Source organism: Mobula hypostoma, chromosome 12, assembly GCF_963921235.1.
Source record: "Mobula hypostoma chromosome 12, sMobHyp1.1, whole genome shotgun sequence".
Taxonomy (NCBI): domain Eukaryota; kingdom Metazoa; phylum Chordata; class Chondrichthyes; order Myliobatiformes; family Myliobatidae; genus Mobula; species Mobula hypostoma.
The window spans coordinates 61,250,271-61,276,426 of record NC_086108.1 but is presented as its reverse complement, the minus strand read 5'-3'; the positions used below and the strand labels follow the sequence as shown (position 1 = coordinate 61,276,426).

Here is a 26,156-nt window from a genome sequence, read left to right as displayed (position 1 = left end):
TGTAGTGTCATACATGGACTACTGCAAGTAGGTAAAATCATTCTACAGCTGAGGACCACACCCTACCCTTTCTCTGCAATCACCAATCCCTTCTGAAAACTCAGCACCAACCTAAAAGGCCAATTTTATCAAGAACAAAGCAATCATTGCTGACCCATTATTGCATCTGATTTATTCAAACTTTGTAGGCAATGGAATTTTAAAATATTTAACTGAGACAATGACGATCCATAAATGTAAAGTTGGTTTTATGGGGCTAGGGAGGTTGTTAAATAGCAATTATGATTCATTAGCTGCTTACAAACTCAATTATGTTTTGTGCAATAAAGCACTCCATCTTCCAAGTTTTGTTTTCCAAGGTTAATTCAGTAATATTTTAAACTGTAGTTATTTCACTAACTTCTGCAGGTTATGTTAAAGTGCCCCTTATCATGATTCACCAGTTCTGGATTTCTCTGTTTATTGCCATATCTCAGCAAAGCAGCCATCAGCACCGAGATCCTCATTATCGTTCTGGATGCAGGTTCTAGCCTCTTGCTGGGGCAACTGTTCCACTTCTGAGTCAAACCCTGCCATAAATCTCTGTCCAAAATTTTGGAACTTTCTTGACTTGCTCACCAAAATAATTGATTAAAGAAACCTGTTTGTTTCTAAATTCCCACTACTACCTTGACAGACATCAGTTATTCCTGAATAGAATCTGACATCTTATAAATGCGTTAAGTATCTCATCAAACAGTGCACTTAAACATTGCATTACTGCACACACTTATAGATTCACTTTCGTCTGAATGTTCCTTTACAATGCTTGGAAATACCTGTTGTGATTTCCGCACTTAAAATTGGTTTATGAAGTGTTGTGGCGACCCACTTTCTGACACCCACGAACCGGCTCACGAAACAGCGCGCGCAGGCAGAGGGCCGGCAGCAAAAAGGGCGGGAACGGGAAAGCTTTAAAGCGGGCCGCGAAGTTTGAATAAATCTCTTTCATCGCAACTCCAACTCACCGACTCCGTGTGGTTATTCTAGCGCTGTGTGTAGCACATCGCTACAGTGTCACTTTTATTAGATAAATCTTTTAACTAGGAAATTACAATAAATGTCTAAAGACTAGGGAACCATCTTAATAATATCAGACTGTATTGTTTATATTTTAATGCAGAAATGAATGTACATTGTATCTATTTTAAGGTGCATAATGAGAGGAAGAAGGACCACTTTCATGTAGTTATGCCCTACATCCTGAAGAGATCTGAGATGTCCCATGCCATTTTCATTAGCAACGTTCAAACCTCCTGAAGTGATGTGAAACTAGCTGCCTTTGACATCAAAATAACATCTAATAGTCTGCATCAAGGAGCCTTAATAACACTGAAGTCAATGGGAAATGAGAAAAACTCTCCACTGACTGGATTCAAACTCAGTATAAAGAGTGGTGATTGTGATTGCTGGAGGTCAATCATATAATTTCCAGGACATTGTCTTTCAGTAATAGTGTTCCTTGTAATATAAATGTCAAAAATGGGTACTTGCACAGTTTCAGTTTCTTCTGAACCTCCTAAATAAATTAAATGGCCAATAAAAATATATATTTATGTTAATTGGACCATCGGTTAATCAAGGCATTGTGTACTTGGGACAACTCTTAAAGAGCAAGAATTAATTGATAAAATAACTGGAATTCCTTTCCATAGCTTGGAACATTACACCACTTAATTGGGACAGTGGCCATTAGATGCAACAACATGCTTCAAGCAAACAGTTTTTAAATAGCATAATTGTATGGTGTTTGTGTTCAAAAGGTAGTGAATTTTGTCAATGACAGTCAGCGAGAAATAAGCAGGAAACAGTTCAGAACTGTTTTGCTCACTGCTGTTTCAAGCATTCCGACTTCCAGATGCCAGAAACGGCCGGGAGTGAAAATTAAATGATTTCACTACTTTAACAAGTTAGAAACAACAAAGAATTTGAAGTTATTGACAATCATTTTGAATATTACAATGAAGATAATGGTAGATGCAATCATCGACAACATTAGAAACATGGAAATATAGAAAACCTACAACACAATACAGGCCCTTCAGCCCACAATGCTGTGCTGAACATGTATTTACTTAGAAATTACCTAGGGTTACCCATAGCCCTCTATTCTTCTAAGCTCCATGTACCTGTCCAGGAGCCTCTTAAAAGACCCGATCGTATCCACCTCCACCACCGTTGCCGGCAGCCCATTCCACACACTCATCACTCTCTGTGTAAAAAAAACTTGCCCTGATATCTCCTCTGTACCTACTTCCAAGCACCTTAAAACTGTGCCCTCTCGTGCTAGCCATGTCAGCCCTGGCAAAAAGCCTCTGACTATCCACACGTTCAATGCCTTTTTGTATGAAGACAGTCCATAGTCTACTCATGGTGTCTGCATTGATTTTGTTCATTTTACAGTCAAAAGAACCCAACTCGGATGAATGCCTCCGTGGATGAGTATTAGGAACTAATACACCTTAGTACACAGTTTTATAGTATTGCAGTAGTATTGCTAATTTATTCTGTACTTGTTTTAAATACATTATTTGGTACTCAGTTTGGCTTTTTTTTATACCTTTTCAACTTCGGCTAATTGGGGCAGCCGAAGGTGTGTATGTCATTGGCGGAGCAGCAATATCCTGGGGCTGCACTGATTGACCTCCAATAGTCATCTCTCTTCATATTAAATATGAATCCAGTCAATATGGAGTTTATTGTTGATTCCCATTGATCCATTTCCTTGATGAGAGACTATCAGATGTTGCTTGATGTCTAGGACAGTCAGTTTTACACCACCTCCAGGATTTAGTTCGTTTGTTCATGTTGGCCTAATTGTAATGAGGTCTGAGCAAGCCCAAAGCAACTCTATCTGAGTATCTGTGAGCAAGTTATTGTTGAGAATGTGCTGCCTGATATTATTATTAGCTAACTTTTCCATCACATTATTGATGAAAAAATAAATACTGATAAGCTGGTGCATAACTACATTGGAATATCCTATATTTTGTGGAAATAGCAGCATGTAATGTCGACGTCGGGTGGTGGGGTGGAGATATGTCTCTACCAAAGGAGGTGGAAGGTGCTCCTTCCCTCGGCTAGCCTGCAGCTTACCCTTGAGAAAGGTGTAGCACCTGTTTAGCCCCCCCCCCCCCCGCACTCACCATCAGGGTCACATGAAGACATTGGAGCAGGTGTTGGACGCCATATGAGCAGATGGTACATGTCACTAATCCTGGTTATGCGACCACTGATGCCAAGCAGGCAGTCTCTGAAGAGTATTGATAATGGCTGGGATCACCTGTCCAGTAAAGATACTGCCCAGAAGAAGGCAATGGCAAACCACTCTTGCAGAAAACTTTGCCAAGACCAATGATGGTCATGACTAGACCATGATCGTCCACATCATATGACATGGCACATGATGTAATGTAATATCAATAAGGATTAGTCTACCTTTAAGAATAAAGTGTTCCATGCAGCGTGACTTTCAGTCAGTTAGTGTCACAATTACTATTGTCAGATGTTTACTGCCTTCAGCAAAGTATGGTTTATTGATAACTGTACTTCACTATTTGCCTTAGTAAGTGTCAGCAAACCGCTCCTGTACAATGGCAATGCTTGAAGCGGTGATAGAGGAAGAAGTTAATAGAGAATGGGTTTCTCAATGTAAAGTAGGTATCAGGTAAGTATAAGAAACAAGTCTCCTCTCTGCCATTTCTCTGGTATATGAACTAGGTGGCAATGCTTATGTGGACCAACAATATGGTTGAGGTCTCAGTGAGGACGATGGCTGAAAAACATGACTACGCATGAAAAGAGGAAGGCGATATTGTTGCTCGTAGTGTGGTCATTGTTGAAGGAGTACAGGACCTTGGTGAGCCCATAACACTATGAACAATGGACAGTGGACAAGATTTCTTACACAGCTTTTGTCAAGACGTTGAAGGGGAATTTTACTTCAGCACTTTCAGAGATTTACAAGAGCTACAATTTCAGATGTAGCACCGTGAACCAGAGGAAAGGTTAATGAGTGCATGATGATGCTGGCAAAAGTTGCTTTTTTAGATCGGATACTGAGGGGTTGCTTAGAGTGCAGAACTGCTGATGATAGAATTCAGATGAAATTACTTAACACTCTGAGTTTAGCATTCAATGGGGTGTACAGCATAAGAATCAGTATGTAAATACTGACTGCACTTTAAAATGTGTAGGTGAGTATTTAACCCTTGGGAGGATTTATAAGAAGTTGTGGACTATGAAATATCAATCGCTAACACTGCCTGGGATATTATGGTCTGAAATGAAAATCATGAAGGATAGGTATCTGTCTCCACAATAGCACATAGAGTGATCAAGGTAAATATAGTGACACCATCACAGTTGTGGGTGGAAACTGATCTGATGAGGAATATGAAGGGCTGAGAAACAAGCTAAACAGCTAAAATATACTGTAGGCCTTCCTGGAAAGAGAGGCACCAGAGAAAGACATGCTGTGGAGATGAAGAGAGGCTGTGACAAAAACATATGATGGGGAACTGGAATGTGATTTCTTTGAAGAGCATTGACAACACAGATTGACAGGAACAACAAGGAATATACTCTGACATAAAGCACATATTAAGAGCAATTTCTTCAAAAGAAAAGAACATGCAGCATGATGTTCAGCATTATGTATTGTAAATGCCGCAGAAGATGAAGTGTTGGAAGTTTTACAGAACTCAAAGTCCACAAGGATCTTATAGGCATAGCAGATTGCAGATTCTGGAATCTGGAGCATCAAACTATCTTCTGGAGCAACTAGATGTGCCAGTATGAAGCACTGTATCACGACTGCCTCATAAACTGTTCATCCCACTGAGTTCCTCCAGCAGATTGTTTGTTGCTTCAGAAGGATTTACTTTCTTATGACATTGCAGAATATACTGAAACAAGTGCAGCTTAGCTGGGAAGCCTGAAGAAACAGCTGCAATGTGCGGTGGAGGTAGTTTGAAAGATTGAAAGTGGCAATGAGTCAAAAATGAGTCAACTAGCACTCGCTGATGTTAGCTGGATACATTGTGGGCACAGTGTAACAAGAAGGGTGTTGGAAAAGTCAACAATAATAAAGTCAGGATTATACCCTGAGAGAAGTAGAACAGCAATATGTAATACTACAAAGTTGGAACTTAAATAATGAAGATGCAGATTTTGAAACTCAGAGATTTGAAAATTAAATTGGCATTTAGATTACCTGTTGTAGTCAGAGTGATTAACTTGAGGTCACTAGCACTGTAGATAGCTGTAAGCTTTTTCTTTACAGGAAAGCATAGGATATAAATGGGGATTTGTGTACTTTTAAGAACCTAATGTACTCTGTAGTATGACTTTTGTTTTTTTGTACTGGCTGCTGTAGTTGGGAATTTATTGTCTTCAATAAAAGATATTTTATTGATCGCAATACCTCTATTATTTTCCTTGGTAAGCCGTAACAATAACGAGCCCACAGACACCACATATAGTGATGAAATTAGAAATGCGTGGTTTGGTGAATAATGGTTATGCATTTTAATTGAAGTACCTTCATGTTGTTTCATCATTCCAGAGTATAGTAAGAGAATGAGAGATACAAATAAATAATCCAGATGAGTGGATTCAATGCACTTGACTTTTTTTTTGTGCAGAGTCAGTGTTTCTTTAATGCTAGGTTATATATTGCATGCAAAGGCATTTCCATGCTTTAACTTAAATCTCTTTGAAATATTGCTTAACATTAAGTTAACAAGTTACAGGTTTTATTTTCATGACTGTGACGAGTCTCCTATTCCACTTCAATTGCCAATCCTGATTTTTTGATCTCAACCACTTCTGATATTCACAAAAGCAAACAATTGCTGCATGTATGCCCTCGCTGCATCATCCTTGTATATCCTTTTTGACTTCTCTGCAACATTTAATATGATCAATTATGCTATTTTTCTCCCCTTCATCATAATACACCTCTGTACTTAAATGCAGAATCCGATCAGAACCAGAATTGTGAAATTTGTTAACTTGTTACATAAGTTACTTCTTCCCATAATTATCCAAAAGCAGCCCATATCTTCAATATTTACACCGCTTTCACACATGTTTGCACTATTTCTGAGGATAATAAAGATTTATCCTTGCTGCTTCCTTTGGCTGATTTGCAATCTATCCATTGGTGATGCCATCTACAGAGTTGGGGTTACTTTACATTAACACAAGAAAGAATGCAAGTGCTGAAATCTTGAGCAGGACGCACAAGATGCTGGAGGAAATCAGCATCTACGGAGGGAAGTAAACAGTTGACATTTCAGACTAAGGCCCTTCATCAGGACTCCTGATCAGGCCCAAAACATCAACTGTTTATTTCCCTCCATAGATGCTGCCTGACCTGCTCAGTTCCTCCAGCATTTTGTGTGTGCTGGTCCTGTCCCATTTTTGGCACCACAGTTACTTTTGCACTAATGGCAATGCCAATAGGATATGAGTTACAATTCCCTCGGTGATTTATTGTGGCAGTTTGAAATTAATGTTTCTGGGCACTGTGATGCAGTGACCTCATTTAATCACTCTGGCTGCATCAGATAGTCAAAATGCCCACCTTCATTTTCAAATCTCTGAATTTTGAACACCATATTTGCTGCTATTAGTCACTTCTCCCGACTTCACTCATGGTAAAATTCTGAATCTATTTATTCCCATTCCTGATCTTTCCAAGAATCACTTACATAGTCCTGCAAGTTGCTCCTTCCATCATCTTCAGCTTGCTTGCATACAGCAGCAAACCTCTGCCTCATACTGTGCTGCTAACCCAAGTCAGTGTACCTATTTGTCCCTAATGGCCACTGACCTGCATTAGTCACCACTTTAAAGCATTAATTACCTGATCCTCTTCTTCATCCACAAATCCCTATCATACCCATCTCCATCCCCAAATTCCTGCCCTAACCTATCATGTCTATCACCTCTGGGATGTATAATAATGCCTCATTTACAACAATTATCAATTGCACTTGTCTTAATTCTGCTGTCTGCAATTCCATTTATCTTTGGAATTTAAATGGAATTTAGTGCAATTTAATTCCCCTATCTTTAAACATTGTTTAAAATACTGCGTATCTGTGTTATTTTATCTTTGGTCAGCCCTCCTAACTTTTTGAAATGCTCTGTGTGGATTTTCACTTTCCTTCAGTGTGCTTCTCTAGTGTAAAGTTGCTAGATAATTGGAAATTTTTGTTATATTCTAGTCATTAGTTGCATTCACAAGTCTTGCATACATATTCACTACATCATATAATAAGCACACTAAGTAAGTAACTTTTAACCATAGCCCTTCTTTTTCTTTGAACTTGCAGGTCAGGATCGGAGTGAAGCTGGTCTGATAAAACGTTTTAAAGGAGATGGATTCCGGTATAGGGCAAAGCTAATTGGTGTGGATGAGGTTTCTGCTGCAAGGGGAGATAAGCTCTGTCAAGATTCAATGATGAAACTGAAGGTAATCTCAATGAATTCAAAAGGTGTTGAAATCAAATAAAGAAATGAATAGTTTTTTTGAAGTATTTATAATTATATGCAGCAGCTAGTAAAAAAGAATGCTGAATTAAAGAAGGACCTCACAGCTAAAAAGATAAGATGATGACAATTAGGGATTTTTAGTGTGGACTAATTACATGTCACAGGATTGCCCAACCTTTTTGCCAGTTAAGCAGTATAGTTTAAGTTAATAAAAAAAATTATATCAGTAGTCAGCAGCACCTGACTCTCTTCAAAAAATGTTCATGCAAAATAATACATATTACATTGGGGAAAAATAATGTTACATTTAGTTCAAAATGTTTCTCTTGTGCACAAGTACTGAGAAGGTATTGCCAGTGAAAAGATCAACAATATGATACAATTGTTGAAGGTAATGAGATCTAGTTGTCTCTTTTCTGGTTGGGGTTTCAATGCGCAGAATTATTATGTAACAAATTTTATTTGCCAACTGTCAGCCGAGTGAACATATTATTTAATTCTGTGCTTTGTCTGTGAGGAGCTCCTCTATTGATATATATATAGTTTTGGCCTGAAGGAGGTTACTCTGCCCATCATATCTGTGCTGGTCACCTACTGAGCTACTTATAGCTACCCACTATCTAGCTTTTGGTCTATTGGCTTGAGATTATGGAACTTCAAGTGCTTATTCATGCACCTTGTAAATGTGATAAGGGTTTCTGCCGGCACTGACCTTTCATAGAATAAGCCCCATTTGAATGATGGATGAACAAAAATTTGTAGCTCTCCTCTGGTCCTTTCATTAAGCTATTTAAAGTTATCTCTTCTACCTGGTTACTTCCCTTTCAGGGGAAATTAGTTCTTCCTGTTTAACCCATTTTAGCCTTTCATAATTTAAACATCTCATTTAGATTACCCTTCTGTCTGTTCCAAACAAAAAACCAACACCAACCTCACAAATATTTCCTTATAGTTCAGTCTTACCAGACCTGGTAACTTCCTTGAAAGTTTCCTCTGGAGATTTTCTAGTGTTGGCACTTCCACCCTGTAGTATTGCGGCAAGATCTGTATACAGTGCTCTAACTGGAATAGCTATATTAGCCACTTCTGTATAACTTCCCTGCTTGTACATTCTGTGCCCGAGCCTGTAAAGGCAAGAATCCTAAAGGTCATCTTAATCACTTTCAACTGTCTGTCTACCTTCAGAGATCAACGCATAAGCACTCCACAATCTCCTTCTATCCCTTTAGTATCAAAAGGTCCATTTTATTGGTAAAATATGCATGTACAATACAACTCTGATATTCATCCTTCCCAAGGTAGCCATGAAGTACAGAATGACCATGGGAGCTGTTGAAAGAAGGACAGCAACTCCCCCACCCCACTCCCATGAAAACGAAAAAAAGGACAGAACCTGCAAACCACAAAATTCCCCACACTATTCCTGCAGAAAAAACTCCAACAATAGCATTAATACCCCACCTCCCCCGCAGAAAAAAAGTGACCCTCTCACTTGCAGAAAATTACAATAGCATTAAATACCAGAAACCCAACACACAAAAAATTAACCAATCACCCACCCACCATTTGGCCAGAAAAACAAAAACACCAAAAAAGCTGAAGGAGACCAATATAAAGTAGAGTCCAATAATCACATAAATCACAGAATATCAAAAACATCTTTCCATCAGCGTCCATGGAGAGCAGCCACATGAACTCAGCCCTTCCATGAACAGCGAGCACCATGCAGGGTCTGAACACTGCCAACCCGGGTACGAATGTCGGCGACCTAGCTCCCAGTGGCCTCCATCAGGAGTAATCACATTCACGTTGATGCTTCAATTTTCTTCACCACTTTGAGATAGTCGTTCATGACCCTGCACCCTGTCTCTAGTCTTTCCCACAGGTCAGATCATGTTGTCAGTCCTTTCCAGGTCCCCGTCTCTGATCTTCTCCACAAGGCAGCTCTTCGGACACAGTAGAGCATGAGATAATTCGGTCAGCTTCCAAACTGCATGTCACATGCGCCAACAGTGAAAAGAACAATCAGAAGGCGTAGAAAAAGTGAAGTAATTGAAGAGATTGGCTATCTGGAAGATTTCTCACAAGGAATCATTGTTTGCTGCCGCCATCTTCACTGAATTTCTTGACCAGCCATGTACGGTGTTTTCCTCATCTTGCTTGCAATCTACAAATGCAATTATTGTCTGCACTGAATTCCATTTGTTTCTGTTTCTGTTCAAATGAATTATCTAGAAAATGATGAATGGTGCTGTATGATGTGGAATTAAGAGTGAACACTACCACTCTTGGCTTTGGAATAGTAAGATAATCGACAATAAAGAAGTGAAAATAGTTGGACAGAAGATATCTCCATATGGAGACAGTGCTTTCAAACAATCATGATTGTCTTGCTGTGTCAGGTAAATCTTGAGGTATTCAGGGTTTTCTTCTCTCCACTCCATGATCTTAGATGCAATGGGAGTCTTTGGTGGCATGTTTATTTAAATGCACTTTTAATTGTGATAATATATAACTTCTCTTCTTGCACTTGACAATTGTATCCATGTTTCAGCTTCTCAGGCCAGCTGCTTTTAACAATACCCAAGCTCTCAGTGGACAAGTTATCAATGAGTGGCTGTCATTTACAATACTATTAATTGCCCCATATTCCCTGCTGATTTTTTTTTAATTTTGAACATCTCACCACATGTTCAAAAGCTGCCAGTATTAAATTTACACTACATTAGGTGTGGCAAGTGATTCTAGTGTCTGAACCTTCAACACAAGAGTTTGTACCAAATAGGTGATAACTATGGTATGTGTATTGGTGAAGATTTTCTTGTCACTGCGGTCAGCAGCACAAGAATTAGAGGAAGTGGCAAACGTGTCTCAAAATCACACATTAAATTAATGTCAGGGGCAAACTTTTCAGATTGCACTGAAATTTTCCATCTGCTTGGAATGAGCATGGGTTAAGAAATTTCATATTCACAAATGTTCACATCTTTTAATCGCTGGATTCTGTTAGTACTTTTTTGTTTAAATTTCTTCTTTGCGCAGTTGATCATTTTATTTTCTCCTAACAATGCATAGGATCTAAAAAATATCGAAGACTCTTCACAAACTTATCAGGTAATTAAAAATTCAATCCTTTTGAAAACAGTGAGAGCTGATTAAGAAAGAGCTTTCTCAATTAAAAAAAAATTTTTTATAGGAAATTGGAAGTGGCAGTTTAGTAATGTTGGAATTTCGGATTAAAATTAATGCTGGGGTCTGGCATAGAAGTTTTTCAATCACTATTTTAATGAGGGGGGAATGCAAAGTGCTGTGTATTAAGAAGTAACCAGAATGACCTTGCTGTCATCTGGCAGACAACTTTATCTTGCAGTAATTCCAGAGAACTGGTAACACTAAGTCATGATGGAGTCAGCTGGGGGCTCTGTACCATCTCCTTTAATTAAACTATGGTAAAATACTGCCTATTCAGCAAATTCTTCGTGGATTTGCACCTGCCTCCTTTGACATTAGGATCGTCTACAGATGTACCCAATGTAATGCTTGCACATATATCAGATGGGAAGAGGCAAGCTGATCTCCAGTGCCAGTGGCCTCATCTTCACAGAGAGAGTATAGTTTGCTTGCGTTCATTGAACAGTTGTATCTGTGAAATTAAGTGGCACGATGTTGATCCTGGTCCATTTTGTGTGCTTGAATATATGCTTTGCTAGAGTTTTCATATTTATTTAAAGAAAAACATTAAAGGAATTGGAAAAGTGTGTGTGAGATTACTTTAGATGATCATGTGAACTGATGGACAGGAATCTGTCCTTGTGCCAGTGACCCTGCCGCAGATGATTATACCTTTGCAGCTTCCGATCCCAGTTCCTGCACACAGTATTGACTCTACTGCCACCTGCTGCCTGGCAGGCTGCACTGCCATCATTTAATGAGGACATCCTGCAGTGCCAAACTTGCAACAGTGTTTCCATTTTTCCGATTATCAGCTGGGAGTTCCAAGTTGCACCTCTCCTTCACTCGCCAAGAAACTCCATTTCACGGCACTGCTCTAATTATTTTGCAACCCAACATTTTTTCTCTGTTATCTACTCTTTTTAGATTTAGGGTGGCTGAGAGTAGCTTAAAATGATTAATAGCCTATGTATTCAGACTGTAAGAAGTCGTTTCCCTTGTGGCTACTTTTCTTTAAATGGTAGCATCACTTTTAAGTTGTGCTCATTCTAGACAGAGACTGTGTAAGGAATGGGATCTGAACAGACTTCAACAAATCTGATACTTGGCATTGGAATATTGGTTTTGGCAACATAAATTCCAGGCCTAAAGGTGAAAGCATCTGTTGTTCTTCAATTGAAGTAAAATTGAATCATACATTCTCTATGGAGCTATGTACTGTACAAAACAAAAACATACTTTATTTCAGAAAAACATTATGAACTGTAACATTGGTCTTTCATTTCATTTGTTCTCTCCGTTCAAAAAAGTAAGGAGGTATTTTGAGTGTCCTCTTTGGGTGTCTAACCGTTATCAAGTATCTCATTAAATCTTGGGGAGTTATAACATGGGCAATTAAATGCTAGCTCAGCCCCTGAAGCCTATGTGCCTTTAAAGGATATAATATATAGTATATATATAAAATTTTGAAAAAAAAATTCGGAAAGAATCCCTGATACTTTCCACATCACTAGCTATTGTTTTGCCTGTTGGAGCAGAGCTGTTAAATAATGACACTTTGTGTTAGGGACATATTTCTAGATGAGTATGTGTTCAGATTGCCTGAGTCTCTTTTCAAATTTCCTGCTTGCAACTTTTTAGCAGAGATTTATGATAGCTGCAGATGAAATGAAATGCAAGTTCTTGAGATTGAAATAGACGGTGTTTTAACCCATATTTCTCTCCCAACCCCCATTGTTACAATAACCTTTTCTCATCAGAGATAAGCTACAATAAATAGCTTTGCTTTGAAGACTTTAATTAATGAGGTAGTCTTTCTGAAATTCTGTAACATGACCTTGTTTAAACAATCTATTATACTGAGCAACATTGCTATAATATGTTCAACAGAGTTTGTCTGGATGCATGATTCTTTGTTGGCAGCTAGGTTACAGATTTTGTAAAAGTAAACATTAAGGGCTCTTGCAGGCATACTGAAAAAATAATTAAAATGATGTTATGACAGCTTAAAGTTGAAAGGGTAAATCTGGATGAGAATGAAGGTATGCAGAAGAGAGTAAATGAATATTTTGAGTCAGCTGTTAAAGTGAATGTAGAAGTAAGCTTAAGTGCACTGGATAATAATGTGAAACAATTCTTAAATGTAACTATAGGATGGAAGCTGATTCTGAAAAGTAATTAGCAGAGCTCAGGACGAAAAACATGCATGCTAATCTGCTGGAAGAAAGTCAGAACTGAGAGAGTAAAGACTAGTGCTACATATTTTCACACCTTTATGTAGGGAACTGGAAAGTAGCCAATATTACATCTTAATTCAAGATTTTTTTAAAAAGACCAGTTATTTAAAGCCCAGTTGGTTAAATGTCAGCTGTGGACAAACTGTGTAGATTTTCTGTGTAATTTAAGTATCTAAATTGTATTTTTCTCTTTGAATATAAGAGCATAAGAAATAGAAGCAGGAGTAGACTGTTTAGCCACTTATGGCTCCACTACTGCTTCCACTTTCCATATCTGTTCATGCCCTGGAATATCCAAAACCCGACCGATATCTGTCAGGAATATACTCACCAACTACGCCTCCATGATCCTCAATGGTAAAGAATTCCAAAGACTCACTTCTAGCAGGTGAAGAAATGTTGTCTCATCTCAGTCCTGAATGACTAGTCCCATAATTTGAGGCTGTGGCTTCTGGTGCTACACATTTCAGCCAGGGGAAGTCTTATCCATGCATTGCCCCATTAAGCCCTATAAGCATATTGCATATCTCAATGAGATTATCTCTTGTTTTTCATTAATTCCATATAATTATATTACATTATAAAATTATATTGCAAGTTCAAGTGTAGATAGACAATAAAGAGTTCTTGCAGGGACTACCAGCTTGTCTAAGCTCTGCAAATTGTGACATTTGGGATCTTTGGCATGGTGGCTGGAACCTTGAGCCTCCAGGAAGGATGGGCAATGATCCCACTGGTAAAAATTCCGCTTATGAAATCATCAGGTAGAAAACTAAAGAGAATTTGTACCAGGAAACAGGAACAATTCCGCAGGTCACTGTTAAAGAATGTTTGGATGCCTCAATATAGAGTGACAACTGTCAACGTAAAGTAATAATTCAAATCAACACTTTTAATTATGCTTCTGAGAAAAGATTACTCACTAAGACAGCTTCCTGTGGAATAAAGGAGGTTAGAAGATATAATAGTCCTTTAAAATTCTGAAGACTTTGATAGAGTAGATGAGGCAAAACTATTTTCTCTGGTTGGACAATCACCATCAATTTTAAATTGTCACCTTAGCAAGTGTATAAATAAGATTGAGGAGTTTCTTCAAGCAATGAGTGTTGAAGTATAAGGTGTTTAATCACAACAAATGGCTAAAACATAGAAGTTGTTTCCTTAGGCAAAAGACTATTGCAAAAAGCAAACAGTGGGATTATCTTTGGAATGAACTGATCAAAAAGGCCAAACGACAACTCTCAGTAGTGCAAATTTCCATGGTTTTATTGCTATCTGTGTGTGCTTCCTTTACTATCACAGTTAATTCCTATTTCATTCATCAAATGATTTTGGCCAAGAGATTACCATATTAATAATAGCATTACATCACTGGCTCTGTGTTCTAAACAATTACGCAATTACAAAAGCAGCAGACAGCCTTCTGGAAGAACTGAGCATGACAGGCAGCATCTGTGGAGGAAAAGGGGTTGTTGAAATTCAATGTAATTACACAATATAGTTTTGAATTCTGTAATTATAAACATCATCCACAACTCATATAGAGATTAGAGGAAAATCTGTCAGTGTTATTTCAGAACTCTCTACCAGAATTTCCCATTGAGGACTGATAGAGATTTGGGAAAACATTTGGACATTAGGTTTCTTTGTCTGTGTTTGTCAGTCTCAGAGAATTTGGATGCAGTCACAATCTACAGACTGCTGGTTTCTGTTACGCCATCTGGAGTTCCTTTGAACCAGGCAAATGGCCTTGATTGAAATGAATTGAATTGACTTTATTTCTTACATCCTTCACATACATGAGGAGTAAAAATTTTTACGTTATGCCTTTGTCTAAATGTGCAACATGCAATTAAAGTAATCTCTAATAAATAGAACAGTCAATGTAACATAGAAATACACTCAAATCAGCGTGAGTTAATCAGTCTGATGGCCTGATGGAAGAAGCTGTCCCAGAGCCTGCTGGTCCTGGCTTTTATGTTACAGTGCTGTTTCCCGGATGGTAGGAGCTGGAATAGATAGTGGTTGGGGTGACTCAGGTGTTCAATGATCATATGGGCCCTCAGTGATGTGGATGTCGAGGAACTTAAATCGGTTTACCTTCTCAACCCCAGATTCATTGATGTCAATAGAGGTTATCCCATCTCCATTCCTCCTGTAATCCACAACCAGTTCCTTTGTTTTTACGACATTGAGGGAGAGCTTGTTTTCTTGACACCATTGTCTCAGAGAAATGACTTCTTCCCTGTAGGTCACCTCACTATTATTTGGGATTAGGCCAATCAATGTAGCGTCATCAGCAAAGTTAATTAGCAGATTAGAGCTGTGGGTGTATGTGGTAAACCATATATATGTTGTAACTGGGTTAACTGTCTGGACACGACCCTCCGCGGACTGCCCCTGTGGCTCCTCCCACAGATCCTGAATAAAGGTGTTTCGCCTTGACCCTCCCCCTCAGTCCGGGGGCAGACACTCACCATGGAGGTCATATTGTACAGCGAATAAAAGCTTTTCAGTATTTTACCCACCTTCAGTCTTTTGGAGTTATTGAAGGTGCTTCAGTGGCAACACAGTCATGGGTATACAGGCAGTAAAGGAGGGGACTTAGTACACAGCCCTGAGGGGCGTGGAGGTGAGGGAGCCCACTCTTACCAGCTGCCGACGATCTGACAGGAAGTTCAGGATCTCGCTGCACAAGTCAGGGTTAAGGCCGAGGTCTCTGAGCTTCTTGTCAAGCCTGAAGGGAATTGTGGTGTTGAATGCTGAACTGTAGTCCAAGAACAGCATTCTCACATAAGCATTCTTCTTCTCCAGATGTGTAAGGACGGTGTGTAGAGCAGTGGCTACTGCATCGTCTGTCGATCGGTTGTGTCAGTAGGTGAATGGTAGGGGGTCCAGTCTGAGGGGGTCAGTTTGTCCAGTCTGAGGGGGTCAGTTTGTTTTGCAAGCTGCAGCCTCTCAAAACATTCGCTTATTATTGAGGTGAGTGCGACAGGACGCCAGTCGTTCTGGCCTGTTACCCTGGTCTCTTTTGGTACAATGTCTAGAGGCACATAGTAGTGGACTGTAAAACAAGTACCTGCCACATGCCCCAAACTAAATTCACTTTATAATTTGGAATACCAACCACCAATATTTCAGAATCGCAAGAAGACTTGAATACAATTACATTGGCCTGTTGCTTGCAAGTTTTGCTGGCTGTTATGCTCAGAGTCTGCTAGATAACCTACAAACGTTTGTACTTCTCAATTCTCAATTGCATAGCATTGAAAAAACGATGGCATGTAGTTGTAAATCAATTTTACAAAATGATATGTATTGATAACTGTTGAAAACACTCCATCAGATATTTAACTGGGCACCTTTAGTTCAGAGTGAGCTGCGCACCACTGAAGCAGTTTCTGGCTCGGGAGGTACAGGGTGCAACACTGTCTTCGAGCATTAGAAAATGAGGGAATTAGAGCTAAAGTGTTTTTTGGATCAAAATGGATAATGTTGTATTAAGCTCCCAGAAGTATTTCTACATACAAAATAATACATTTATTAAACCCGAGCAATCTTTCTTTAAATACGGAACATCAGTAGGACTTGGCATTGGACAGGTGGACTACACCAGGGTTGTTACAGACTTTATTAAAACAGCTGCGAATGAGTGTGTCTCCACGAAATCATTCAGGGTTTCCCCGGTCAGAAGCCCTGGATGAACAATGAAATCTGGAACCCACTGAGAGCCAGATCGGAGGCATTCAAGTCTAGAGATCAAGAAAACTACAAGAGGTCCAAGAATGACTTCCAGAAAGCCATCTCTCAGGCGACGTGGAGACTCCAGGCTAGACTGGAATCAATGAGGGATGCTCGACAGCTGTAGCAGAGTTTGAGTGCCATAACCTCCTACAAAGTTAAATCTTGCGACATGGGGGACAGCAGAGCTTTGCTTCCTGATGAGCTCAATGACTTCTATGCTCGCTTGGATCACCAGAAGAGGGAGGAACCATCATGTACCCCCATCTATTCCAAAGGTCCTTTGGTCTCAGTATCTGAAGATGAAGTGGGCTGCCTTCAAGAGAGTAAATCCAAGGAGAGTATCCGGACCTACAGAGTACCTGGCCGAGTAGTGAAGACCTGTGCTGACCAACTGTGTGGTATATTCACGGACATCTTCAACTTCTCGCTCTGGCAGTGTGTGGTACTCACCTGCTTCAAACAGGCTCCAATTAGACCAGTGCCCAAGAAGACTGTGGTAACCTGTCTAAATGACTATCACCCAGTGGCACTTACATCAAGAGTGATGAATTGTTTTGAGAGGTTGGAGAGAAGTATATCAGCTCCTGTCTGAATGGCAACTTGAATCCGCTCCAATTCGCCTACCAAAGCAACAGATCTGCAATAAGACCAAAGATATAGGAGCAGAATTAGGCCATTTGGCCCTTTGAGAATGTTCCACCATTTCATCATGGCTGATCCATTTTCCCTCTCTTCCCCAATCTCCTGCCTTCTCCCCATATCCCTTCGTGTCCTGACCAATCAAGAATCTATCAACCTCTGCCTTAAATATAAAAACACCAGGTATAAAAACACCAGCTACTTAACTAAAAACACCAGGTATTTAACTAAAGACTGTATGACCATAAGATATTGGAGTAGAATTAGGCCATTTGGCCCACTGAGTCTGCTCCGCCATTTCATCATGGCTGATCCATTTTCCCTCTCAGCCCCAATCTCCTGCCTTCTCCCCATATCTCTTCATGTCCTGACCAATCAAGGATCTATCAACCTCTGCCTTAAATATACATAAAGACACATCCTCCACAGCTGACTGTGGCAAAGAATTCCTCTGATTCACCACTCTCTGGTTAAAGAAATCCTTCCTCATCTCCATTCTATTCTGAGGCTGTGTCCTCTGGTCCTAGACTCTCCCATCACAGGAAACGTCTTCTCCATGTCCACTTCATCAGGGCCTTTCACTGTTTGATAGGTTTTTTAATGAGGTCACTCCTCAATTTACTGAATTCTAGTGAATACAGGCCCAGAGCCATCAAACACTCTTCATATGACAAACCATTCAATCCTGGAATCATTTTCGTGAATCTCCTTTGAACCCTGTCCAGTTTCAGCACTCCGTTCTAAGATAAGGGGACTAAACCTGCTCACAATACTCCAAGTGAGCCCTCACCAATGCTTTATAAAGTCTCAACATTACATCCTTGCTTTTATATTCTAGTCCTTTTAAAATTAATGCTAACATCGTATTTGCCTTCCTTACCACAGACTCAACCTGAAAATTAACCTTTAGGGAATCCTGCACAAACTCTCCCAAGTCCCTTTGCACCTCAATCTTTTTCGTATTTTCTCTTCATTTAGAAAACAGTCAACCCTTTCATTTCTTCTACCAAAGTGCATGATCATACACTTCCTGACACTATATTCTATCTGCTATTTCTTGGCCATTCTCTTAATCTGTCTGTCCTTCTGTAGCCTCTCTACCTCTTCAAAACTACCTGCCCCTCCACTTATCTTTTTATCATCTGCAAACTTCGCAAGAAAGCCATCAATTACATAATCTGAATCATTGACATATAACATAAAAAGAATCAGTCCAGCACAGACCCCTGTGGAATACCACTAGTCACTGGCAGCCAGTCAGCAAAGGCTCCCTTTATTCCTACACTTTACCTCCTGCCAATCAGCCACTGCTTTATCCATGCTAGAATCTTTCCTGTAATACCATGGACTCATAGCTTGTAAGCAACCTCATTTGTTGCACCTTGTCAAAGGTATTCTGAAGATCCAAGTCTACAACATCAACTGATTCTCCTTTGCCTATCCTACTTGTTACTTCTTCAAAGAATTCCAACAGATTTGTCAGGCAAGATTTTCCTTTGAGGAAACCATGCTGACTACGGCCTATTTTATCATGTGCCTCCAAGTAATCTGAGACCTCATCCTTAACAATCGACTCCAACATCTTCCCAACCACTGAGATCAAACTAACTTCCCTATAGTTTCCTTTCTTCTGCTTCTCTCCTTTCTTGAAGAGTGGAGTGATATTTGCAATCTTCCAGTCTTCCAGAACCTAGTGATTCTTGAAAGATCATTAATAATGCCTCCACAATCTCTTCAGCCACCACTTCAGACCTTACAGTTACCCAAGAACCTTCTCTCTCGTTATGTAACTTCACACACATCATACCTCCTGATACCTGGAACTTCCACCATTCTACTGGTGTCTCTTCCACAGTGAAAACTAAGGCAAAATACTTATTCAGTTTGTCTGCTATTTCATTGTCCCCCATTACTACCTCTCCAGCATCTTTTTCCAGTGATCCAATATCCACTTTTGCCTCTGTTTTGCACTTTATGTATTGGAAGAAACTTTTGTATCCTCTTTAATATTACTGGCAAGCTTACTTTTGTATTCCACCTTTACTTTCTTAATGATTTTTTCAGTTGCCTTCTGTTGATTTTTAAAAGCCTTCCAATCCTCTAACTTTCCACTAATCTTTTCTCTATTATATGCCCTCCCTTTGGCTTTTATATTGGCTTTGACTTCCCTTGTTAGCCATGGTTGTGTCATCTTTCCATTAGAATACCTCTTCCTCTTTGGGATGTATATACCCTGTGCCTTCCGAACTGCTTCTAGAAAATCCAGCTATTGCTGCTCTGCCGTCATCTCTGCCAGTGTTCTTTTCTGATCAATTCTGGCCAACTCCTCTCTCATGGCTCTATAATTCCCTTTAATCTACTGTAATACTGAATCATCTGACCTTAGCTTCTCCTTCTCAAAATTCAGGGAGAATTTGATCGTATTATGATCAATTTCCCCAAAGGGTTCTTCTACCTCAAGCTCTCTAATCAATTCTGGTTCATTGCACAACACCCAATCCAGAATAGCTGATCCTCTGGTGGGCTCAACCACGAGCTACTGTAAGAAGCCAGCTCATGGGCATTCTAGAAATTCCCTCTTTTGTAATCCAGCAACAACCTGATTTTCCCAATCTACCTACATATTGAAGTCCTTCATGACTATTGTAATATGGCCCTTTTGGCATGCATTTTCTATCTCCCAGTGTAATTTGTAGGCAACATCCTTTCTACTGTTTGGGGGTCTGTATACAACTCCCATCAGAGTTTTTTTACCCTTGCAGTTCCTTAGTTCTATCTACATTGAATCAACACATTTTGACCCTATGTCACCACTTTCTAATGATTTGATTTGATTTCATTTTTTATGAACAGAGCAACACTGCTCCCTCTGCCTTCCTGCATATCCTTTTGATACAATGTGTATCTTTGGACATAAAGCTCCCATCTATAATCCTCTTTCAGCTATGATTCCATGACGCCTACAACATCATACCTGCCAATCGGCAAATGTGCTGCAAGTTCACCTACCGCATTCCGTACGCTGCACCCATTCGGATACAACACCTTCAGTCCTGTATTCACCCTTTCGATTTTGTTGCACCGTGCTCATCCCTTTGACCTGACGATTGTGACTTTCCTCTGTTAGGTCAACCCCCTTGACAGTATCTGAACCTCTTGTTGTGGGTAATGACTACAGGGGTGCTCTGCACTGGCTCCTTAGCCCCTTTCCCATTCCTGACTGTCACCCAATTTCTTGTGTCCTTAACGCAGTTGTAGTGGTTGGGGGTACTATAGGTCTCCCTGCCTTTCCATATCCCGTAAGAGGAGCATTGCATTTTCCTGCCTGCCATCTCTACCTAGCTGAGCAGATATAAAGAAGAGAAGGGGAAAATAACTTAGCTTTTCTTTCCTTTGCTTTCTCTGAGTGAACCCTTTCTTTACTGAAGCCTCAAAGCCTTACGAACACCACGCTGACTATGTCCACTCAGACAATGGCCGCTGCAACGATGCCTACAGCAGATGCTATTCATTGGCTCTTCACACAGTTCTGGGACATCTGGACAGCAAAGGTGCATACATCAAGATGCTCTTTATTGATTACAGTTCAGCATTTAACACTAGCACTCCCTAAAAACTAATCAGTAAACTTCAAGACCAGGGCTGCAATAGCCCCTCGTTCAATTGGATTCTCAATTTTCTCACTTGTCGACCACATTCAGATTGGATTGGCAAAAATATCTCTCCACAATCCTGTGCAGGAGCACCACAGGGTTGTGTACTTATCCCCCTGCTCTACTCGCTTTACGCCTGTGACTGTGTGGCTAAGTACAGCTCCAACACCATATACAAGTTTGCTGATGACACCACTGTTGTGGGCTGGATCAAAGGTGGTGATGAATCAGCATACAGAAGGGAGATTGAAAACTTGGCTGAGTGGTGTAATAACAACCACCTCTCACCCAATGTCAATAAGACCAAGGAGCTAATTGTAGACTTCAGGAGAGGGAAACCAGAGGTCCATGAGCTAGCAATCATCGGAAGATCAAAGGTGGAGAGGGTCAGTGAGTTTAAATTCCTGTGTCTCACGATCTCAAAGGACCTGTCCTGGACCCATCATATAAATATAATTGTGAAGAAAGCATGACAGCACCTCTATTTTCTCAGGAGTCTGCGGAGATACGACATGTCATCAAAAACTTTGGCAAACATCTGTAGATGTGTGGTGGAAAGTGTGCTGACTGGCTGCATTACAGCCTGGTATGGAACACCAATGCCTTTGAGCAGAAAATCCTACAAAAGGTAGTCGATAGGGCTTAGTACATCATGGGTAAACCTCTCCCAACCATTGAACACTTCCACATGAAATGTTGCTGTAGAAAAGCAGCATCCATCATCGAAGATCCTCACCACCCAGGCCGTGCTCTTTTCTCACTGCTGCCATCAGGTAGAAGGTACAAATGGCTCAGGACTCGCACCACCAGGTTCAAGAACAGTTACTACCCCTCAACCTTGAACAAATGGGGATAACTACACTTACTTAAGGACTCTTTTATCTTGTTATTTTTTGCTCATTATTTATTGTCATTTATTTAGATCTGTATTTGCACGGCTTGTTGTCCATTGTTTAGTTACTGTTCTATAGATTTGCTAAGTCTCAGGGTTGTATGTGGGGACATGTATGTACTCTGATAGTAATTTTTACGTTGAACTTTGAACTTTGCAATCACATGATTCTTTATTTGCCATTCTGCCCTCAAATTTCTCCCTTTGAGAGCAAACTGCTAAAAATAGAAGGTTTCTTTTAAGCATTTCTGGCATTTCATGCTTTAGATATAACTACTCCCAGTGGATAAATATCCAAGATCAAATGATACAAGTTTGAGGTGATTTCTTTTGACTAAGCAAGAAATAACTTTCCTGTGCAAAAAGTGGTCAGCATTTTGAAAGTACTGCTTGACAGGAGATTCCACCATGGCCTTCAGAGGGGAGGCACGTAAATAGATTATGGAGAAAAATATTTCAGTCATTCAGAGAATGAACGAGCATGGCTCTTCTAAAGAGACAGTGCAGACTCGGTAGACTGAATAGCCTTCTCTCTGTATTATGATATGTTTTTGAAAAATTTATTTCAGGGGTTTCAAAAAGTCTAGAATTACTGACATACATGGAATTTGAGTAGATCTGCTTTCACTATTCTGGCCAGAAATAATTAGTATGGCTGCAGGAAAGCAGTCAGCATTGGATGGATGCTGTCATAATATTTTCTGAAGAATTAGTGCTTCAGAATAGTCCCTCTGCGCTGTCATGTTTCCTAGCAGATACCCATGAAGGAGTGTGATCAGCACTCAGAAATAAGATGCACTAGCTTCCAACATGAAGGTATTTGTGGCTCATTATACCTTAACCACGTCGAGCACACTTAGTACCGTACTAAATCCTCATTTAATATATCTTGTATTTTATTATGCTAATAAGCTGTAAAAGCTGTATGAGCTGTAATGAGCTAACCAAAAGCCAGAAATGTAATGCATCTATGGGAACAAGGAATTCCATCCAGTGTGAGCGTTCAGATGAACAATGCCCCCTGTCAAACCTTGGTGGTGCTTGTCGGATAGTTAAATGCTGATTAGGGTAAATAACAAGATGGTAAATTCAAGACCCCTTTAGAAATTTTGACAATATTTGTGCAGTGCTGTTGCCCTTTTCACCTGCTGCCTGTTGGGCCTGCAAGACAGCCACTCCACCCATTCAACTTCTGCTGTCTTAGTATTCCTTGGCATTGCATGTTTTGACATCCTTGTGCCAGTCCTCTGCTTCATATTCTCACAAGGCAGCTCCATCAATGCCTTCATGCAGAAACATCACTGGTGAGAACAAATCCGTTCACTCCAGTGTTAATTTTTCAAAGAATCTCTGGCATTCATTACACCTGCTGCAACACTCCTGAATATTAGAAGGGAATCACTTCTGTGCTGTTTGAAGAGGAGGAGCAAGTATTTGGGACACAATCTGCTTCCCTCCTGTGTTCCTGACAGACATGAGACATTATGATTGGCAGCAGTGAACGTCTTTCATCATAATGTCATTTATGAAGATTCAGTACTGGGCTTCCACAGAAATCCCATCAGTTCTGCCTACTGCCTGCCAGCAGCCAAAAGCAGCTGCACCTGCTGTAAAGGACTGACACAATACCACATTCATTTAAACATATCAAAGGCAGCACTCACTTAAAATTAGTACATCAGGATGTATGGGCCAGGCTGCATTGTAGAACATACAATACAGTCAAGTAGCAAATAACCATAGAGTTATCTGCAACCACTATTCAAACGGCCTTGTTCAGAGACGGGAGAATAAGCAAGCAGAGAAGAGAAGTAAACAACCTTATTTCTTGATAGCATTAAACTTTAAATTGTTACGAGCACACCATGTTGCAAGATGGTCTACCTCTCTTTGATAGCAGTTCACATCATTATTCAAGCTCAAGTTTAATTATCATTCAACCACACATGAATACTGTGCACATGTATACAGTCAAACAAAACAGCATTGCTCCAGGGCCAAGGCGCAAAACACAGTAGCATCAGTCATACAAAGCACATATAGATAGTAAGCATGTATAAGATAGCAGTAAAATACAGTCACACAAAAAAAATAGTCCAAGTCCCTTAGCCCCAAGCCCCTGACCACTGCCAACAACCCCCTACCCGCCCCCCCAACTTGGAAATTAATGGTTGGACTGTGTCTGTGGTTAAATCACTCAAATTCATGGGGACTACCAATACCAGTACATTGAAATGGGACAAGCACATAAAGCTCATCATTGGGAAGCCCAACATAGATTGTTCTTCCTAAACCAGTTCAGGAAATTTAATATCTCAGGGCATATCCTGATTTAATTTTACTCAGCCATCATTGAGAGTGTTATGACCACCTCCATCACTGTTTGCTCCCTGTCACCTCCCTCCTATCCCAGTCAGGCTGGAGCAAGTGGTTCACTCAGTGGAGATCATTGATTGTCAGCGACTGACTTTGAAAGACCTGTTCATTGCCAGAGCAAAGAAAAGAGATGAAAAAAATACTGCTGAATCCACCCATCCTAGCAGTCACCTGTTCACCAAACTACCATCAGGGAGATGCTACAAGTCCATCACCATCAGGACCACACATAATCTCCGAAGCTTCTTTCCTGTAACTATCCAGTTTCTCAACAAATCTCAGTCAGTTATAATACCCTTACAGACCCTGCACAAAATCCATTAAATTCCACACTTATTTAAGTTTCATTATTGATGCTTGACAGGTGAATGTTCTGCTAGTTGTTGGTTACTCATGACTGTTTGTATTATTGTCTTGTAAATTGTCGGTTACTATTGTGTTGTCTGTTATGATATTGTCCTGTGTTTTATGCTTGGCACTGAACCACAATCAATTTCAGTATGTTTCACTTACTGGCAATTGTTACGAGAATACACATAAAATTAAGATGTTTGCTGGCCTGGGCTAGCATCAGTGGCATCAGCAGTTGGTCTGCCACCTGCCCTCAGGGGAAGGAGAGATAAGGAACAATGGAGCAGCGTCTGGAGATGTGTAATGAAGGGATGTGGGAGGAAGAGCTGTCTGGAGCGGCTCCCCCCTTTGAACCCTGAACTGTTTGAAGTGATGGACAGGCGATACCCCAGCAGGGGGATAAAAAGGGACAGGTTCGCTAAGACAGACACACACGCCACCCGAGGTAACGAGACCCTGGAAGCGGTGCGCCTCTCACGAGTGGTGAGAAGTACCGGACAACGCACAGGGTGGAAAGGTACGATCAGCGGGAACCCGGTGTGTGTCCGCCCTTGCCTGGGTGCCGGGTTCACTGCAGAGGATCGACCGCATCTGGAGGTGGGGTCACAGTCGGTGACCTCAGGTGACATCAGGATAAATGTGAAGTTATCCACTTTGGTGGCAAAAATAGGAAAACAGATTATTATCTGAATGGTGGCCGATTAGGAAAAGGGGAGGTGCAACGAGACCTGGGTGTCATTATACACCAGTCATTGAAAGTGGGCATGCAGGTACAGCAGGCGGTGAAAAAGGCGAACGGTATGCTGGCATTTATAGCGAGAGGATTCGAGTACAGGAGCAGGGAGGTACTACTGCAGTTGTACAAGGCCTTGGTGAGACCACACCTGGAGTATTGTGTGCAGTTTTGGTCCCCTAATCTGAGGAAAGACATCTTTGCCATAGAGGGAGTACAAAGAAGGTTCACCAGATTGATTCCTGGGATGGCAGGTCTTTCATATGAAGAAAGACTGGATGAACTGGGCTTGTACTCGTTGGAATTTAGAAGATTGAGGGGGGATCTGATTGAAACGTATAAGATCCTAAAGGGATTGGACAGGCTAGATGCAGGAAGATTGTTCCCGATGTTGGGGAGGTCTAGAACGAGGGGTCACAGTTTGAGGATAGAGGGGAAGCCTTTTAGGACCGAGGTTAGGAAAAACTTCTTCACACAGAGAGTGGTGAATCTGTGGAATTCTCTGCCACAGCAAACTGTTGAGGCCAGTTCATTAGCTATGTTTAAAAGGAAGTTAGATATGGCCCTTGTGGCTACAGGGGTCAGGGGGTATGGAGGGAAGGCTGGGTTCTGAGTTGGATGATCAGCCATGATCATAATAAATGGCGGTGCAGGCTCGAAGGGCCGAATGGCCTACTCCTGCACCTATTTTCTATGTTTCTATGTTTCTATCACCAAGGACCCGCCCAAAAGCTGTTTGTGAACCATCTCGCTGGTCTGTGAGCCATCTTGCTGGTCTGTGAGTGAAGCCGTTCTGAATGATGAGTTGTTCCTATTCT

At 40.5% G+C, this 26,156-nt stretch overlaps 1 protein-coding gene across 1 annotated transcript in view; it reads left to right on the top strand.

The window, feature by feature from the left end:
• Positions 1-26,156, top strand: part of dab1a (DAB adaptor protein 1a) — a 350,415-nt gene that overhangs the window by 175,608 nt on the left and 148,651 nt on the right. Inside the window, exon 3 of the mRNA XM_063063449.1 lies at positions 7,383-7,522. Within this exon, the coding sequence (XP_062919519.1) occupies positions 7,383-7,522 (140 nt within the window). The remainder of the gene's footprint in view (positions 1-7,382; positions 7,523-26,156) is intronic.